The sequence below is a fragment of the Caenorhabditis briggsae genome (genome assembly GCF_000004555.2).
Source record: "Caenorhabditis briggsae complete genome, chrV, whole genome shotgun sequence".
NCBI lineage: Eukaryota > Metazoa > Nematoda > Chromadorea > Rhabditida > Rhabditidae > Caenorhabditis > Caenorhabditis briggsae.
The window spans coordinates 12,983,514-12,996,628 of NC_013488.2; the positions used below are offsets into that span (position 1 = coordinate 12,983,514).

Below are 13,115 nucleotides of genomic sequence, written 5' to 3' on the forward strand. Positions count from 1 at the left end.
CTGGACCTAATTCAAGTTCGAAATTTGGAAAAAGCTAGTTCAAAAATTAGAAGACCAATATTGAAATGGAGGACCTTCCGAATGATGTTGATTTGTTCAAATTCAAAAAAGGGAATAACGCCGGAAACATGATTTTTTAAGAAATTAATCCAGGAAAAAGTTTTCTCGGCTGTTGTCGGTGTATTGTGCACAGGTATTCAAAATAATGTAAAATGTTCATTTTTAAGAGATCAGATTTCGTTCATAATTTCTTCAACAATTTTTTTAAACACAGGTTCACATAACTTCAGACCTGCTGGAGAGAGATGCACAGTGTTGTCAATATAAGATACTAGAGTGTCTCGGTCGAAATTCAAATACTTATCTCCGTCGAGAAACACGTGGCTGAGATCGAAGAACTGGAAATTTCAGATGATTGGAAATTAGTTCTCAATGACTTACTTGACACTTTTCCCATTTCACCATACTGAATCGTTCTTTTGTGTATTTCATTACTTTATCCGCTTCTCTACGGTCTAAATGAAGACTTTCTAGAGCTTCAGGTCGATTAACAACGTTTTGCAAAAAGAAATCAACATATCCAAATTTATATAACGGATGTGTATCCATAATGTAAATTTTCTTCACATGCTTCTCAAAAGACTTGAGGTTTTCATTCAATTGTTGAACATGAACATCATTTTCTTCTATTGGTCCTCTGAGGGATATAGGATATCTGACATCAAGTTTCTAATAAAATAGATGGAAACTATAATTTACCTATTCAATATGAACAAGACATCAGGTTTGTAAAGTTCAAGCTCTCGCAGATTGTAATCCACCGCTGCGTAAGACCCAGGATTGTTTGCGTAGAATCCGTAGGAATCTGAAATTTTCAGATGATATTTGAAAATGAGGTTGATATACCTCCAAGAGCACTGTATTTGAAACTTGAGTAATTGTAATTAAAAAGGGCTTGAATTGGATTTCTCATGTTCAGAACGTAGCTGTTTCCAATCATCATGATTGAAATATTTCCACGACCATTCTGAAATTCTTTCCATTTCGTTTCGAGAGTTAAAAAAGTTACAAAACTAACGGGACATGTATTATAACCGATGATTATTTTGGAAACCTCTTCTGAATTGTCTATTGGCTGTTCGGTGCAGCCGAAATCTATCGGCTCGCGAACCCAGGAATACGGTAGTTGTGCTTTGTTGGCATCAATTACTTCTTGAAGGTCTGCTGGGTATTCCATTTTCCAGAAACTGCTTGCTGTACTGCAATACAGCGTTCCCAAGAATCAATATTACCACAAATGGAATCAAAATTTTCGAATCTAATTTCAAATATTTCTGCTCGTAAAAGTGATGGAAGAAGATAGAAGACAGGAAAGTGAAAACTGAAAGAAATTAATATTTTTAACATGTACGTTAACTACTTACGTATTACGAATACATAGTTTTTAACTGTGTACGGCTGAAATATAGCAATCACTGGCCAGTGTACTAGATACAATACGTGTGAGATGTCTCCAATATATCCCAGTGTTTCAGATGTTAGAATCTGAAATTTTTTCATAATACATTCATAGGATACACCTGACTACCCGGCAATTCTTATTTTCAGCTACGATAATGAAAGAAGTAGCCAATGTGACCAGTGGGCGCATTATCAGAACATTGATTTTGTTTGGTAATAGAAAGCATGCCAGAATTGACAAAGATAGTGTGAATAGGTCTTTTTCGACAAATGGAAATTCAAAAATAGTCCCATTTTGTTCGTCTTTTTCTTTAGGGAAACTTTTAAATTTGATTTTGTTCCAAAAAACGGCCATAAAACCAGCTGAAAATTCCACAGGCGGAGAAGCATGAAATTGAATGCGAATGAGTCTTCAACCACAGCGTGTGCAATAAAATCAAGGAGGGTTATCAATGAAACCGTGATGAACTGAAATGTAAAAGTTGTACATATATGAAGAGATAATTTAACAGCCAGACTTTCTGATTATCATCTTTTAAATCCTGCAGCTTTAGGAAAATGAATGGAACAAGTACATAGAATTGCATTTCCACGGACAAGGACCACAGGTGAAGGAATGCATTAATAGATGTTGTGGATGTGAAAAACTGAAAAAAAATTAAAAAGTTTCAAGTTAGCGAAATACGATGCATTCTACCCCTATGAAATAATCATCCTTGTCATAAATGACTTGTTGATTAGTAACCAAAAACAGAGATGCCAGAGAATATCTGTTGTTGTTCTCCCAGAGATAATCACCTAGATACAAATGTACCATTATCTATTAAGAACACAATTAGATAGTATAGAGGAAGAACTATTAAGAACACAATTAGATAGTATAGAGGAAGAATTCTTCGGAATCTGAAATGTTGAAAAAAAAACACCGGGATGTTGAAGTTTCTGGAATGATAATTCAACCTTCTGTAATAAAAAGAAATGAAGCCATTGATCCCTTTCAGTTTCGTTTTTGTCAAGTTTTGGGCCATTAAAAATCCAGATAACACAAAAAATCTGTAGTTATAAAACTGTAGCATGGTAACTTATCCTTGATGTACTCACATGTCAACTCCCAAAAATCCATTTATGAACACTTTGGGGAAAAGATGAAAGATCAATACAAGTAGAATAGCTATACCCCGAAGACATTGTAGATCCAGTCTCATTGTTTTTTTTTGTGATAATATTTTAAAGAACGAAAGATTAACCGACTTAACGTAAAACAGGGTCTGTCAAAACCTGCATCAAAGATGAAAGAAAGAAATTAAAAGTCCGACAGAGGGATGGTGAAGCTTCAATGATCTAAAATGCGCAAAAATCCGGAAAAGCTAATCTAGAAACGTCCGAATGATCTCGATACGAATCAGATGGAAGTCAAACTACAGAGGAAATAAATAAGGATGAGTTTTGAGAAGCATTTTGGGAAAACGGGAAAATCGTTTTTGAAATCTGGGAAACCGGAAAACAAAATGTAACCACTTCCTTCTACTATTAGTTTTTATTTTTTGAATAGTTTGCTTTCTCAAACAGTTTCAATATATAATCTATTAATTTGTGTACAAAAATAAGGCTAAAACTCATAGTCAGATTTTCATCTTTAGAGAATTTCGAGAAAAAAATATATATAACAAAGTTTTTGAATAATTGAAAAACCAGAATGTTAGCCAGGTTGTTTTTTCTTGGAATATTTAGGTGAAACTTTTCATAATTTGTACTATTACTGAAATACCAGGGCACTTCTTCAGCTCGGCCAGGCCCGGTTGGCCCTGGTTACTGACACTACTTTTGAAAAATTTTTGTGATAAAAATTGTTCAGTTTTTTGCAAACTTTGGCAGAAAATGTGTTAATTTTTTAATGGACCCAGAAATGTTTTTTGAAAAGGCAGGAAAAAGTTGCTGACAACTCGGGCCCATAAAATTTCCAAAAATAGTCGAGTACGGTTTTTCAAAAGTCAAACCAGGACTGGATTTCTGTTTAATTTTCTTACAAAAGTGAAAGAAGCGAAACATTTTGTGTCTAGTATGATATGTGTTTTTTCTTTTTGAAATTATTTTCTTTTCAATTTCCCTTTCCAATCGAAAATCGGAATGCAGATCAAAAGTCCAGAATCAAACAAAAAGCAAAAGATCAATCTAAAAACGCATAACCGGGAGACCTCATCTGCCTTCGGATCGTAGAGATCAAGAAGAAAACTTCATAGAAACATTCGGTAGACCACCGATTGTCTGTAGTTTGAAAATTTTTCAAATCCGCTTTTATTTACATGCTTCATTACCAATAATTTGTCTGTCATAACCGGAGAAAAATTAGAGGGAGAGATTCAAAAAAAATTGGTTGATACCAGTACAAACAAATACTATGAGGTTGTTTTAAATAACGTCCAGGATTTCATTTGCGATTCTTTTGAAAACTGGTTCGCATAAATCGAGTGCTGGTTTGGTTAGATGAATGGAGTTATCCACGTAGGAAAGCATCTGTTCTCGGTCGAATGTCAGGTACTTATCACCCTCCACAAATACATGGCTCAAATCGTAGAACTGAAAACTATATTTTTAATTTCGATGATTTTCAGTTCACCCACTTGACATTTGCTGCACTTCACCATACTAAACCGTTTCATTACATATTTCATTTCTTCGTCTGCTTTATGTTTATTCAGGTGAAGAGATTCGAGTTCTGATGACCGTTGGACTGCGTAATGTAAAAAGAAGTTTAGGAAATTCAGATTATACAAAGGATGCGATCCCAATATGTAGATTTTCTTCGCGTATTTCTCTAGAAACTCTATTCCTTCATTCATTTTCTGTAGATATTCATCGTTTGGTTTCAATGGAGCTCTGATGGTGGGGGAGTATCTGAAAGAAAAGTTGGAGAATCATTCAAATAGAAAAGGTAAACCTGGCTGATATAAAGACAACATCCGGTTTGTGTTCCTGAACTTGTTTCTGGAAAATTTCCAACGCTCGTTGAGATCCTGGTGAATCGGCATAAAATCCGTATCCTTCTGAAAAAATAAACTTTAGTGAAAAACTGAGAACTGAGAAGAACCTCCGATAGAAATGGCTCGATATTCGGAATAGTTGTAGTTGAATTGTGTTCTGATTGGTTCATTGAGATTCATGACATAACTGTTTCCGATCATCATGATTGAGAAATTTCCATGTCCTTTCTGAAAATGACTACTGCATTAAACAAATTGGTAACAAAATGAGCTTACAGGGTATTTGCAATATCCAAAAATTTGTTCTCTTCCTTCCAGATTTTCTAATACTTTTTCTTCACATTGATCTTTTGGATCTTTTCGATTGTTGGAAAATGTTGTTTCCCAAACGTTTGGGAGCATTATCTTATTTTTCTGAACGATCTCTTGAACTTCAGCTGGGAAAGTGTTGTTCCAGAAACTGTGTTCTCTGACACTGTTTTGCAAATATGCATTGCTCAGAACCAGAAAGAAAATCAACGGGATCATCACTTTCCAATCAAGGCGTAAGTACTGTTTTTCGAAAAGGTGGTGTAGCATAATGGAAGCCAAGACGGTGACTACTAAAATAAGTGTTTAAAAAAAATGCTGTGATTCGAATTTCAAAAACTTACTGATACAAAACAAGTAGCACTTCAGTGTCGATGTCAGGAAAATTGCAATAATTGGCCAATGAACGAGATAGATCACATAAGAAATGTCGCCAATGTAGGAAAGAGTTGTTGATTTCAAGAACTAAAATGAAAAATAAACAGTATCTGTGAAAAAATAATCTGAAAATGTACCTGATTTTCCTGGGATTCACTGGCAATTACAAACGATGTCGCCAAAGTTACGAAAGGTCTTAGCAGAAGAACTTCAATCTTGTTGGGCAAAATACACAATGCGATAATTGATAGAGAAACAGTGACTAGATCATCTTTCTCGATTGGGATCGCCATTTCAATTTTAGCAGGTTTCAGTTTCTCCGAGTATTTGTAGAAGCTTGTTTTCTTCCAGAATAATGCAACGAATCCTGCGGAAAATTGCCAGAGACGAAGGAACATGAAGTTGAATGCAAATTGCTGATTGATGAATACAAATGCTATGAAGCCGATCAGAGTAGTTAATGAAACAGCAATCAGTCTGAATAAGTCGTCTTTCAAAAATTGGAGCCCGAAGAAGATGAATGGGACCAGAAGGTAGAACTGCATTTCAACACCAAGAGACCATAAATGGATGAATGCGTTCAAAGAAGAACCATCGGCAAGGAACTGGAAATAGTGACTTTTTATGGTAAAGGGACATGGGGAAAAGTTAGAGCTTGACAATAACTTCAAATTCTGAATTCTAAAAAAATACCTCTCTGAAATAATCTGCACTGTCATGAATGATGAGCTGATTGGTCACCAAAAACAAAGAAGCCAGGGAGTATCTTCTGTTTGTGTACCACCAAAAATCCCCGAGATACAAATGAACCAGAACAAGAGTCACAAATACAACTAGATAATAGAGAGGAAGAATTCTTCGAAACCTTCTGTAGTAGAACTTGAAAAAATTGAAGACGGATTCTAGTTTCGACTTTGTCAAGTTTTGGGCCATAAGGTATCCAGAAATGACAAAGAAACTGAAACAAGATAAAACTTTTTTAAAAAGGTGATTTTTGAAATAACTCACATATCAACTCCAAGAAAACCATTGACAAAAAGTGATGGATATAGATGGTAAGCGAGAACGAAAAGAATAGCAACACCTCGTAGACACTGGATGTCTTGTCTCATTTTGTCGATTCTTGTGAATCGTTTCTTCTGACCTTTATACCCAAAAAAGAAAGCAGGACATCGAAAGGAATATGCTAATTGGATGTGGTAACAAATAGTTCGTTGATTTTGTAGGTTAATTGAATGTTTTCGCTGGATTTTCGAACTTTTGAGAATTGGATCAGAAAATGAACAATTGTTACAGGAATCTAGTTCAAACTATTGATCTCTAGCTGAAAGGAATTGGGACACCAATATCTGAACTTTTGAACTTTTTAATGGCATCACAGATTTACAGAAATTAAGAAAAGCTGTAATTGAGGAACTAATTTGGAGAGATTTAGATGTTCGGAGATCCAGACATTCAGTGTGAACTTCATAATTTTTTAAGTGACCAAGTTATAGGAGCAGGCAATAATCATTTATTAAGATCATAAAAAACCGTAATCTGATTTATCAATGATATGAGATCTCCAAGATACATATTGAACAAATTGTATTAAATCATTCGAAAATGTTAAATTTAATTAAACATCAAATATGAGCTTGAACAGCAGTGACAGAAAATCGAATCGATTTTTGACTTCCACTTTTGAATTTCTTTCCATCGGAATCAGTATTCGGTGGTGCTGCATGTGCAGAATTCGTGGCACTTCCATGTTTGCTTCCTCTACTTATTTCCTTGTCGAATATTTTTGGAAATGCGTATCCGCAAGTTATCCAGTGGAACTGTTCGCGGAACGCTTTTCGGAACCTTGGAGATCGGAAATAGGTCACATAATAAGCTTGGCAGAAGTTTGGCATTACTATGATGACCTGTAATCAATTTTTAGATGCTTCATTTCTGTTGAAAAGATTTCATTTACCAAGTATGGCATGAAGTGAACAACTTCCCGGACATCCTTGACAAACTCGACGATGATTCGGAATATAATGACCGCTGACCACCAAGATATAATATAAACGAGAACCAAAAAGAACGTTGATCGGAAAACTTTGTTTTTCTCTTCTCGTAAACTGTTGGTTCTGGATCCACTAGAGTGTCGACTGCTACGCATACTTTCCGCTGAAAATGTTTAATTGAAACGTTGAATTCATTTTTCTGAATTCCTTACATTTCCGAACTGCACAAATGACAGAAAATATTATGATGAAGAGAGTGAGTACGTTTAGAACAATTAACGAACTGGAGACCATTTGATATATTTGCATTTCTGTTGCTGGAAAACACAACGGGTTTTAATTAGAAACATATGGCAAATTGGCTCACTTAGCATAAAAATGCAGTGCGGTGTCTCCTCGTCGGGGATAAAAAGGAAGCTGACCAGTGTGGTTGAGATGGCAAAGATAGTGGGAAAGAGACACATTGAAGTGACATAATTTCGTTTTTTCCAGATCATGTGTCTATAAAAATTAAAAACTGAACACTCGGAATTTTTCAATGATTACTTAATAGGCAAAACTATGCTGAAACAGATATCCAGAGCCATTGACAAGTACAGGGCAGACTGAAACATCACAGCAAAACTGAAGAGCACATTGTATTCAAAACATTTCTTTCTAGACATTGGACGGAATCTGGAAATGTATTTTTTTTCGTAAATTTTAACAAGGACTATTGAGGTCACAAAAAACTTCAAAAAACCAGCTCACCTCAACTGCAAAAACAATCCAACAATTTCCGAAATGTTGCATGTCAAGTGAGCAAAGGCCAGGACCATTACAAACATTGCTGTAAATCTAGAATCTAGAAGGAACCCGTTTATTGTAATAATTATACCTCCTTTGGTTCTCAGGATCTTTTTTCTGCATATCGCCACAATGACATTCAGATTTCCAAATATTCCAAACGCCATGCCACTGCCACAATGACTTCAAGCACATTTTGTTGCATGGAAACTCTGAAAAACTTGGATTTGTAAAAAAAATGAGGAGAAGAAGAAGGGAACATTTGACATGCATAAACGAAAAGGAGTGGTATAAGGAGAGATGGAAAAAAAAATTAAACTGAATTTATTCGAATTCCTTAAAATATAATGGTCCGCATATTCTTCCAGAAGATCCTTGCATTTATTTTCTCTTTTTTTTCTTGCGTATTCTCTTGCTAAGAAGCTTGGAGAATATGTCAAAGACGATTTTATATTGCGAAAAAAAAGATGAAAGACTGAAAAATGAGAAGCAAAAAATAATATAAGGCGAGTAGCACACTCTTATTTCGGGTTATGTATAAAAAGTTGTGTTTTTTCCCAAGGAAGAAGCAGAGATCTAGAATACCTTTAGAAAATTTCATGAATGGACCCAATAATTGTAAGATGTTTTCTTTGGCAATTCAGAAGGCAGAAATGTTATGCTCACACATATTTTTCACGGATTTTAATCTATTTTCATTCTTCCGGTTTAAAAAAATAAGGTTGAACACTCTAATAGAATCCCCCCCCCCAAATTGTCAACTTCAGGCCCATGCAGCTCGTTTCCTGTATAAGATATGAAAAAGTAGTCAACTGATAAAATGTTGGTGAGATTATAATAAATATTTTATTTGTTGACAAAATGTTGATACCTGTCACAGGAACCGAGATAAATTGGATCAAATTTAAGGGCGGGCCATTCTAATAGAGTGATTGTGGTATTCAACAAAAACATTTTGAAAAAATTATGCGAAAATTTTGATAAAGAAGTTATCCTGAAAAAAACGAGAAATGACCTTGAAAACAAATGGGGGAGGGGGTGAAACAAATAAAAACAAGTTAAAACCGAAAGTAAGTATTTATGACAGAGAGTGAAGTTTTGATGTTTGAAATTTTGTGAAACCTGAGAGTTTACACCTACACCTGTTTATCAATTGAATAGGTGTGATCTAGGAGCTCGTGGGAACTTTTTCAGGGAACACAAGAATAATGGGATTGCTCATGCCAAATAAATTTAATAGATCTTGCCGAGCTGTAAACTAATTTCATACTGCATGCAAGTCATACCGCTCTGCAAAATCTAAAAGTGCGAAAATCGATTTCTTAATCAAATTTCCCATGACATCCATATTTCCCAAACTCTGAAATCTCACTTTTGATTCACCAAAAAACGTGCGAAACAATAAAATATTCTAAAACTCGGAAGCCTCCAAGACATTCAAATTAAAGTCATCTGAGCGGAAGGAAACGTCCGGTCAGGCACGCAAAATCTGAGAAAATGAGATAGCAAGATGAGGCTCATGAAAAATAGATTCACATGAAAACTTGGATATGTTTTCTGGTTAAACCTGGGAACAACTAGATAAACGAATAGTTGATCGACGTCAGATTTTTTGTTATCGAATCAACAAAGAAGCATTAATTGATGTGCGCGGTTTGTAGGCTAGAAATCAGATGGAGAAAAATTGGATGTGATTTCTGTCGGAAATGTAGAAAAATCATGTTCGTTTGTCTCCGAAGTATCAGATTCCATGTAGGAGTCAGTTTCAACATGCAAATCACCAAAAGATTCAAGTTTCTCATTTTATTTGGAACCAAATAAAATTTTAATGCTTATTCTTTGCACTTAAATGTTTGTGATAGATCTTAGATGATCTAGACTTAAAAAGAAGTGTGAAAAAAAGAAGTAGAAGTCTTTGAATGTTTACGGATTCCACTGCTCAAGTAGAAACAAACAGAGACCGCCCACCAGATGTACCGAGTTCGTAGCCAGCTACAAGGGTCCTTTGATCTCGTGGCAGAAATTTTAATGAAAGGAAAACATGGAAAAAGGAAGTAAAACAATCACTTTCTATTTATTCTCAATCTAATTTTCATTCTATGCACTTTGTGTTTTGGATTTTGAAAAACATGGTCAATTGAAACACTTTTTGATGAAATAGTGAAAGTTTTCAACAAAGATTTTCAACGATGCCTGATACGAAAAAAAAAACAATTCAATGACAAAAAAAAATTTGTTTTCGGAGTAGTTCGGATTTCCTGTTCATAAATGTTTCAGCATGGATTTCTTGAACGTCTCTTGAAATTTGAGGAAGTATGTTGTTCTGTGGTAGACGTCTTTTGAAAAAATCATGAGAATCTAATTAAAATTGAAAAGAGTAAATGAAATAAAAATTTTAAAAATTCTTCATGACTAATTTTGAATTTTCTGAAAAAAAAAATGTACATAATAAGCCGGTTGCGGGTCTTGCATTTTTCCGGATAGCTGAAAATAAAAGTTAAGCAGGACAAGATGTGTTTAAGTCTCCTCTTTAGGAAGTTTGACGTCTGGTGTTCTAATACAAGATTAAGGTGTTTATCCTATCAAATGGTACTTTTGGATTTCATAGAAAATCGAAAATTTAAGAAATTCGAAATTTAAGGCGGATCGAAAGTTGGACTCTAGTCGGTTTTTTTAGTCCCTATATATCTTTTTGGTTCTTTGAAAGTTCTAGGAATACCAGTAATTAAAAAAAATCGGAAAACTCCAAAACTCCAAAAAAATCTGATCACTTCAAAAAAGTCAGATTTTTGAAACAAATTTATCAGGAAATTTAGAAATTTTAAACAGAAAATCAGAAACTTGGAATTATCCTAAAAATGTTTTTTTTGGACTTTATGGAATTTCTGATATTCCTAGACTTTTCAAAGGGCCAAAAAAACATCCAAGGACAAGAAAAATTATAAGGATCAAAAAACCAAAAGACTTTTAGAACGTTCCACTGCCAATACAATATATAAAATTTCAGTTTTTTTTAAATATTTCGAGTGAATTCCAACTCTTAATTTCTAAAACAGTACACTGAATCACCAGAAAAAATAGAACAAGCATTGCGATAATTCAGTTAATCTATTCATAAAGGTTATTCAAGCACACCTGGCAGTCTATAATTCATGTTAGTTATCAGTTCTGCAAAATCAAATAATGACGATTAACGTCCCAAAGTTCTTCAAAGACGGCGGGGCCACCAGAATTTCATTTGCCCGGCGAGTCTGGAGGGGAAATTGCAAAATGAAGAATTCTTTTGAGAGAATTCTTCGTCTAATTTTAATCAAAAGCTTTCCATCTCTTTCGTTTCCCATCCTTCTTTTTTTCAGCACCAATGGTTGAGATGTTATTGGAGGTGCCCAATGAATCAGTCACTATTTGAATAATCCTAATAAAACTTTCAACCTGCTCAAGAGCAACGCCTCCGTGTAACTAGTTGATCTTCGGTTAATTTTTTACTCCTCTTCAGATACAGTCAAATCTCATATTGAAAGTGAAATAAACTAGACGATTATCTCTCGTTCTCTGTGACGATTCGTCAAGTTTTCTGATGGAGAAGAGAAATCGTTCGTGGGGGTGGTGATGATCTTTATTGTGCTTTGTAGTCTCTTTTTTTACAAAGGACAAAATCGAAAATTAGAAGAAGAAGAAGAAAAAAGGAGAAAGCAATAATACAGAAATCATTACGAAGTTGTTCGGTGTCTGACCAAAAGAAGGATTGAACGGAAAAATGATAATCATCTGTCCTTTTGATGAGTACAGTGGAGATCTGGAATCAAGATAAAACATGAGTTGGAGTGTATTCGGATTGTAGTCCTCATCTACATCTGCAGTGTTATCCTTGGAATAAAATTTACCACTGAAATAAAATTATAACTTGTTTAATATTTTGATTTATTTGGTTTGTGGCAGTATGTACGGGAACATGAAAAAATGTCTATAGAATTTTTTATTGAATTGTCTGTTTGCATATTCTGAAAATTTTCGAAATTTCCGTTTTTGTGACATTCGACACATTGATTCTGGATAGGAATGAACGTGATTGATCGTCGGCCTTTCTCTACACTTCATCTAATCGAAAACTGTAATCCAAGTTAATCCATGTCACAATGAACAGTCGATTATGACTATATAAAACTTCCGACTACGATTCTGTAGTCTGAAATATCGATATTTGAATGTAACCGCTACTAACAGCTGATTTCCTGGAACTAATGATTATTCTGTTTGACCACTTCTTCGATCAACAAAACAAAAAAAAGAATATGGTGTATAGCATAAACCTGTTCCTCTTTTCTGTTATTTTTCGTTTCTCCCTGCCTTATTAAATACGTAAATCTGCAAAAAGTTTCAGCCGGACGACGATGAGTAATAGTAGTAGGTCAGTAGACAATGAACATACGAGTCACCAAATCATGATTCATATTTGTTTCCCATCTTTAAATCCCGAAAACAGTCTTTTGACACAAATCACAGAAAGACTTTTAGTAGTCAGCGAATTCAATTGAGGGGGAGGTACGCAATGTGGCGGAACTGTTTAAAATGGCCAAATTTGATGGGGGAGGAGAGGAAAAAGACTCGTGTGTGCAATCATCCTTTGATCGTTAGTTCAGATATTTATCCGTTTGATATTTGAATTTTTCCAAAGGTTCGTCGGGCTTTTTCAAAGGTCCGTGATAATTGCTGAATTTCGGCATGTTCCGACCTTTTGGGTGCCAAATATCATCAACTTTTTTATGTTGATGTTGGATCCAATTAAAACCCCCGGTCAAGGCCGGCCGGTAAAAATTCCCCCACCGGTTACACCCGACCCGCCACGTTTATGGTCGATACTGATTAAGTAGGTCTTGAAAACAAATCAATTGGAGTTTTTGAAAATCGATTACATATTTTCGAAGCAGACTATCCACAGTTTCCAACAACACCATATGTTGCGGACATCACCAAAACTGAAAAATCATAATTAGAGCCTTTTAGTATGCGTAACTCCTTTGTCTCTACTATGACTAGCTCCCCAGACTCCGCACTTTCTGAAGCATATATGATTTTTCAGATTCCCACACTTGTTCTGACCGCCCATGACAAATTCCTATTTTTTGAACTCAGCGAATTTCCTGTGGCTCAATTTTTTCCCTGTTCTTTGACTAGATTTCCTGCTCATTTCCCCCCCCCCCCCCCC

At 35.0% G+C, this 13,115-nt stretch overlaps 3 protein-coding genes across 3 annotated transcripts; all 3 read right to left on the reverse strand.

The window, feature by feature from the left end:
• Nucleotides 1-230: 230 nt before the first annotated feature.
• On the reverse strand, nt 231-2,666 carry CBG19161 (the record flags this gene model as incomplete). Its single annotated transcript, XM_045237940.1, has 10 exons — nt 231-398; nt 442-715; nt 760-865; nt 907-1,027; nt 1,079-1,221; nt 1,256-1,381; nt 1,425-1,545; nt 1,589-1,824; nt 2,276-2,364; nt 2,563-2,666. The coding sequence occupies 10 exons, from the start codon at nt 2,664-2,666 to the stop codon at nt 231-233; spliced, it is 1,488 nt and encodes a 495-aa protein (XP_045096705.1).
• A 1,204-nt stretch (nt 2,667-3,870) lies between these two features.
• Nucleotides 3,871-6,241, reverse strand: CBG19162 (the record flags this gene model as incomplete). Its single annotated transcript, XM_002637405.1, has 9 exons — nt 3,871-4,038; nt 4,083-4,356; nt 4,400-4,505; nt 4,550-4,670; nt 4,719-5,044; nt 5,096-5,216; nt 5,267-5,734; nt 5,823-6,087; nt 6,138-6,241. The coding sequence occupies 9 exons, from the start codon at nt 6,239-6,241 to the stop codon at nt 3,871-3,873; spliced, it is 1,953 nt and encodes a 650-aa protein (XP_002637451.1).
• A 513-nt stretch (nt 6,242-6,754) lies between these two features.
• On the reverse strand, nt 6,755-8,076 carry CBG19163 (the record flags this gene model as incomplete). Its single annotated transcript, XM_002637406.1, has 7 exons — nt 6,755-7,036; nt 7,087-7,286; nt 7,336-7,440; nt 7,491-7,624; nt 7,670-7,798; nt 7,874-7,952; nt 8,001-8,076. The coding sequence occupies 7 exons, from the start codon at nt 8,074-8,076 to the stop codon at nt 6,755-6,757; spliced, it is 1,005 nt and encodes a 334-aa protein (XP_002637452.1).
• Between the last annotated feature and the right edge of the window lie 5,039 nt (nt 8,077-13,115).